This window comes from Capsicum annuum, chromosome 5 (assembly GCF_002878395.1).
Source record: "Capsicum annuum cultivar UCD-10X-F1 chromosome 5, UCD10Xv1.1, whole genome shotgun sequence".
Lineage (NCBI taxonomy): Eukaryota > Viridiplantae > Streptophyta > Magnoliopsida > Solanales > Solanaceae > Capsicum > Capsicum annuum.
The window spans coordinates 158,302,174-158,309,197 of record NC_061115.1 but is presented as its reverse complement, the minus strand read 5'-3'; the positions used below and the strand labels follow the sequence as shown (position 1 = coordinate 158,309,197).

The window sequence follows — 7,024 nt, the reverse complement described above, 5'->3', positions numbered from 1 at the left end:
GTCCAAGTCCATGGGCTCAATGTTGTCTTCTAGGAGGAAGTTTGTTTCAACATCATTTTCTGGCTTTTTGAGGGACGCCTGATATAGTTTTACCAGATGTTTTGATCATGTCGTGATCTGTGATCTTTTCCCTGCATAAGTCATACTGCGATTTAATTCTAAACATCGCAAAATTATATTCAATTACATTTTTAAAGTCTTGGAACCTTAAATAAATCCATTCATTACGAGCTTGTGGAAGTATGACCATCTTCAGGTGGTCATATCTTTCCTTTAAATTGTTCCACAATGTAAGTGGGTCTTTGATAGTGAGGTATTCCATTTTTAATCCTTCGTCAAGATGATGACGCTGATGCCTTATTATTATTTTTTATGGTTTCTGCCAGACCCATAACATTTAAATGTATTTCTGCGTCTAGTGCCCATGACATATAAAATTTGCCTGATATATCAAGGGCACTAAATTCGCGTCTAGAAATATTAGACATTATTTAAGAAATTAAATACTAATCTTTAAATACCTGTTGAGAGGATTTTGCGGAGAGTCGTGCTGATAATGTGATATGAAATTATATTAAATAACAGTGAGGCAAGGATAATAAAATATGTATGACTAGTAGTATGTCAATAAAACGTTCTTCTTGTATTCCTTGAATCCTTCTTAAAGGGCCTATTTATAGGCAAGAGATACATTGGATAATGTCTATCCAATATTAAAGGTTCATTATGACTTGGCACTTGATTCTTATATGAAGAATACACATGGCATCCATAATGACACCTAAATATGTAGGTGTCTTTACAACACAGAAAATGTAAATTCTCCAAAACTATTTAATGAGTTGGATATAACATCTATCAACAGCAACAATATACCTCGTATAATCCCATAAGTGGGGTCTGAAGAAGGTAGAGTATACGCAAAAGACCTTATTCCTACCTCATGAAAAGATAAGATAGGTTGTTTCTGATAGACCGCCGCTCAAATAAAACATCTCATAACTTCTATGTAGGCTAATATTTCATTACAAATTGTGGGGAACATATTCAACCAGATATAACTGCAAACTCAGTAGTAAGATATACTATACAAAAATATACAGCTGTAAAATTTTCTAACTCAAACCAGAAGCTGGAGTGCAAATGAAGAATGAAGCACAGATAAGTAGAGCCCAGAAAGACAAGAATGAACTCCAGATACATTGAGCTGCACCTGAAAGTTGTATATAATGTATATGAATAAATACCTATAATTCTGATGCATGTCTGCAACCCAATGCGAAGATTCATCAAAACTTTTAGCACTTAGTCAGAATGCTATTCTTGCTGCAATTGTTCCTTCTCACCTCTCTTAACAGAGGCTAAAAATTGCACCCAGGTGATGTCCAAATCTGCAAATTTCACCACTGGCGTCATGTTAACCAAGTAAGGGAATGAGACCTTAAAGAAAGTCGGCTTTGGCGTGGTGGGATGGCCAATATATCCAATTAATTCCTGTACAGCAAGTACATGGAACTTTGGGGGTCCCTTAAGTGCAATGTTGTGAACGCGGTGCTCATAAATCTTCCCATCTTTGTCTAGTTTATACTCTGAAGTGCCATCAAACCGACCACGGCTCTCCCATGGAACACGGGGAATGCCATGAACAGTCCATCGAATCATGATCATGCCTTCAACAGGCTGCCATACACTAACAATATCTATCCACAAAGCCCTAAAGAATATCCTGCCATGAAATCGTAAAGCCCAGAAGATCGATTTATAATTCTCAATGCCAGTAAAGGTGTTGAGGGGATCTTTGAAGACTATATCATCCCTGCAGAAATAATAGAATATTATGTCATGACAATAACAATAAAAACAACAGCAATGACATTTGCACCTAGATCCTAAAGTAGTTCAGGTCAGCTAATGTATCCTTTATGTTCATTCCACCTTATTTTAGCCGGTTTCAATCCACTCATATTATTTGCCTTGATTATGTAAAATTAGAGGTTCACCAATCTATCTTATCAGTATACTATTTTACAAAGCTAAACAAAATGAAAAGACTACAGAATGACACCAAAAACTTCTATGCATAACGGAACCTTTTGGGTGGAACAAAACAAATATGATAAGATACTATCCTCAATTGAAGAAAGTACATCTCTACACCCTCAAAGCTTCCTATTTCTTTCCTACCAGGCTACACATATAAGATCTAGCAGCGCAAAAACAGCAGCACCTCTTTTACTGTGCCAAGCAACACCCAAAAATACCAAACCAAGTGAGAATCTCCCACCAAAGTCTCGACCCTACTGGATGATGATCAATGTCTTCACCTGAATTGTTGCACATAAAGCACCAACTAAGATAAGTAACCTTCCACTTTCTCAGTTGGCAAGACCACCCCTATAATTGCTAAACAAGTAAAGACACACACTTTTCTCATCTGTGAGATCCAAAACTACCTATACGGAAAGCAACCTCCTGCCTTCTCAGGAGCTTCCTGTCATGATAGGACTTAACAAAGAATACCACATTATTCCCCACCTTCCACCTCCCTACATCTTGACAATCCTATGGTGCACTCTGTTAATGGAATAACTCGACCAAACCTTAAAATTCTGCAAAACTGTAAATCCTGAAATTTACTCAACTCAAATCCCAAAAGACTTCACCAACTTGTAATCTTTGGGCCCATTGGACTGTCATAACCTTTTGGAATGATATCCTGTAGATGTTTGGGAAAGTGGTGTAAAAAGTGTTGTCTCCACTATATGTGCCCCCAAAACCTAAACCTCCTCCCATCTCCACCCCGAAAATACATATTTGCACTAAATTCTTCATGCCCCTCCAACATATTTCTCTACAAACTGCAACCGTAAAGCAAATTGACATTTTTTGTTCTCTACCACCCTTCCAAAATTTTGTATTTGTCCACTATCACCTCTCTCCAAAAGCATGTTCCTCCATCCCAAATCTCCACTACCATTTACCTAGTAAGGCCTTATTGAACACCCTTAAATCGTTAACCCCAAGACCGCCTCAACACTAATTACGAGTCATGACGGTCTCTTATTTTACCAATTCAATTTTTTTTGTCCCGTCTGACGAATCCCCTAAGAAGTTTCTTTTTAAATTCTTTGCAACTTTTGGTTATGCAAGTCGCAACTTGAAATAGAGATATAAAATATGTGGGATGCTTGATAATGTGCTCTTAATAATTACTTCCTTTCCATCTTTGAACAAGTATAGTTTCTGTTATTGTGCTAGTTTCTTTTCAACCTTCCATAATAACATACTCCAAATTGTTTGAGCCTCATCTAAAACACCTAACGGCAAGCTAAGATCGGTAGTGAGAAGTACCCAACCTTACCAAACACCTATGCGAAAGCCGCTATATGCTTCACCTCTCCAAGGGATTATCTCACACTTTTTGAGGTTTATCTTTCGGCCTGACATTACCAGAAACCATGTTAGCATATGTCACAAGTGTTCTGATTGTGACTTGTCCACATCACAAAAAAACCAAAATGTCATCCACAATCAGTGAATGTGAGACCTCACATTGCAATTTCCCCCAACTGCACCAGTGATAACCCTCAAGTATCTTCCCCTGTAGCTTTATCCATCATCCTAGTAAGAAATTTCATAACTAGAATAAACAACATGGGAGATATGGGTCTCCCTATTTAAGCCTCCTCGAATTTCCAAAAGCTGCACGAGTTGCCATTCACAACAACTTTTAAGCCTTCTCAAACTTCCAAAAATCAGACAGGATACCATTGACGACAACTTTGTACCTAATAGAAGAAATGCAGTATTTGATCCATTTACTCTTACTCCAAAATCCATCTTCATCATTATGAAGTTCAAGAATTTCCAGTTACAAGGTCATAGGCTTTTTCTAGGTCAAACTTGTAGAAAATGTCTGATACTCCTTGCTTCTTTCTGGAATCAATCACCTCATTAGCCACCAACATTGCCTCAAGAAACTGCCTACCTTCCCCAAAAGTATTTTGCGATGTAAACGTGGTATCATCCAAGATCCGCTTTTGTCTATTGGAAAGCAGTTAAGGAATAATCTTATAGATGTCTCTCACTAGATTAATAGATCTATAGCCTTTAATGCTCGAAGTTCCCTCTGTTTTTGGAATAAGGACAATAAATGATGCAGTAAGACTTTTCTCCAATTCACAACTCTCCTGAAACTCCTTAATAGTCTCTGATCACCTCGCATTTCATAATATTCCAACATTGTTGAAGAAAGTCAAAGTGAATCCATCCGACCTTTATCTCGTGAAAAACACTCAACCACGCCCCTCACCTCCTCTTCCCCAATAAACATTTCCAACAAATCCCCTTTTATCCCTATTTGATTAAACCCTAGTCCCCCTTAGACCACCAAACCATTTCCTCTTTGAATTATAACCGACTACAAAAATTTGGAATAGCCCCTTCTACTTCCTCCTTTCCCCTCATGATGTTCGACCCCATTCACCTCCATGAATTTATGAAATTTCTCATTCTATTTACAAGCTAACCCTATGAAAGAATATTATATTTAAATCTCCTTTTGCTATGCTCTTGGCTTCTCATGTCTCCAACTATTTTCTTGGGCTAAAGCCAAAGAAAATAGTTCGCCCTTCAAACCTACTTTCCCCTTTCATTCGTGATCTCCTTCATTTTCACCTCTACCCTTCCAAACACTTCCGTGTGCCACACTTCAAGCCCTTTTTAAGCATCTTCAACTTTTTAGCTAATTTGAGTGACAAATTTCCCACCACTTTGTGTTATTCCACCATCCAGCCAACTATTTTATCAAAGTCTGTTGCTCGTAGCCTCATGTTTTCTATATGAAGGGAGTTCCAGTGCTTCTTCCTTTTCCTCCCCTTGAGTTTATTTCTTTAATATGGCTTTGAGATGCAGGTATAAATTGAAAGCTACTAAAGGCATAGGCAATCTTCTTGGTGACTAAAGACTAAAAAACAGTTAGATGAAACCAAAGTTGAAGTATTAACTAAATGATGCTCTTGCCCATAGATATGATGAGAGAACTAGAATACTAGCTAGTGCACGCACAACCACAACCAAAGTCAAGAACAAAGAAAAGAACTTCGAAAAATTAAGCCACTGTCACTACAATTTCCCATTGAGAAAAAACTAATACACCCGCAAACAAAAAACACAGGATCATTCAACTAAACCTTAATCCCAAATTAGTTAAAGTCAGCTACAAGAAATTAGATAAACAAGAAGTTGTAATCTCCTACTCCAAAATTCGATGGACAATTATTTTTCATCAATTAAGATTCCAACTCCCAAAATATACCTACAACATCCAAGGACGATTACGAATTCAGCAGAATTTAGTATCTAACAACCGGGATTTCTGTTAAAAATCCGCTTAATATGTATAAATAATTTATCAAAAACACAATAATTTTCTCATTTTAGAATTTAGAACCCATAAACACAAAATCCTAGCACCACCTTTGTCAAACTCCCTACTAATTTACCAGAGTTTGGATATATTCTTTGCAAAACACATATATAGATAGAATTCAAACAAAACAGTATGTCTATCTACTCCCTCCATTCACTTTTACTTATCCACTATACTAAAACTATATTTTCACTTTTACTTGTCATTGTCAGCATGTAAAAGAAAAACACTCTTTTCATGTTTTACCTCCGCAGTAATTACTTATTCCCCAAATCATTTCCTAAAACCCAAGCCTGAACATCAATTAACATGGATATTTTGCGGTAAAATAGTCATCTCAATCATTGTTTCTCAAGGGACATGCAAAGTCCAAAGTGAACAGGGAGTAAAAGAATGCCAACCTGTAGATATCATAGTTCATCTCCTTATAGAACAGCGCCGGAAACTCTTCTCTAAGAATCCGAATAGCAGAACCCGTATTCATATAATAATTCCTTTTCTGCTCTTCCTCCTTATCAAGTTTCGTAGACGACGACACAGTATTAAGCTTCAATGAACCAGAAAATTGTCCGTACAAAACCCCAACATCCTCCAAATCCTTCAAACTCGAACTACACACTCTAACAACTCTTCTCCCACCATTAGGAAGAATCAGTTTCTTCACATTTATGCGGCTGGAGGAGAAGGAGGAGATGTCCGGTGATCGCAAAAGAGTAGCCATATGATTAGAGATTGTGAATGAACATTTTACTGTTGAAAAAACAAAAGGAAAAAAAGAAGTAAAATTGTGTGCGAATATTCTGGAGAAAAGGGATTTTGTTTGGTTGCTGAGAAAAATGAAAAATCTTATCGGAAAAAGACATGGAGGCTGAGAGAAGGAGAGGGAGGGAAATAAAGGATAAGCTTTTGTTAGGATAATTTGAAAATTATGGATTCTATTGGTGGATGAAATTGAATATTGGAAGCATCAACATGTCTAATCAAACAATATTAGTACTGATTTCAAATTTGTAGTTTTATAGTTTTCACCCCTCCCCCTCCCCCCTTCCCCTCCCCCTCCCCCACCTTTTTTTTTGGGGGGGGGGGGCGGTGGGGAAAAGAAAACAAATAGTATCACTTTCACATGAAATTATTGATATGAAAATAACCATTAAATTTTGATTTTGTTTTTCAATTATTTGTTAGCAGTTTTATACGATACTTGATATAAATTTGATACACATTTTATTAGATATATATTCTATACAAATATAATTTTTGTATACATCTTTTATACATATATATAGAGAGATAGATGGATAGATAGATATAGATATAGATATTTTATAGAGAAAAGTCATCATTTCACTCTTTAACTTGTCCTCACAACTTACTTTAGCACTTTAACTTAACGCACGTGTCATTTCACCCTTTAACTTGTCCTTACAACTTACTTTAGCACTTTAACTTAACGCACGTTTATTTGCCCCCCTCCCCCCTTAATAAGTTTAGAGTGAATTAAGATTACCCCTAATGCTGACGTAGAATTTTAAAAAAAAATGTGTCTTTTATTTAAAAAGGAGAAAATGCTCTATTTCACCCTTGAACTATATC

The 7,024-nt window shown here is 36.6% G+C and overlaps 1 protein-coding gene across 1 annotated transcript; it reads right to left on the bottom strand.

The window, feature by feature from the left end:
- Nucleotides 1-982: 982 nt before the first annotated feature.
- LOC107843504 lies at nucleotides 983-6,417 on the bottom strand. Its single transcript, XM_016687814.2, has 2 exons — nucleotides 5,833-6,417; nucleotides 983-1,816 (listed from the first exon to the last, which is right to left on the bottom strand). Exons 1-2 carry the CDS (start codon nucleotides 6,150-6,152, stop codon nucleotides 1,318-1,320), a joined length of 819 nt encoding a protein of 272 aa, XP_016543300.2. The 5' UTR covers nucleotides 6,153-6,417; the 3' UTR covers nucleotides 983-1,317.
- Nucleotides 6,418-7,024: the final 607 nt, after the last annotated feature.

Coding starts and splice junctions, on each gene's coding strand:
- LOC107843504 (XM_016687814.2), bottom strand. CDS start 6,152: ATGGCTACTCTTTTGCGATCACCGGACATCTCCTCCTTCTCCTCCAGC. Junction 1,817..5,832: donor ATGAACTATGATATCTACAG/GTTGGCATTCTT, acceptor TTATTTCTGCAG/GGATGATATAGTCTTCAAAG.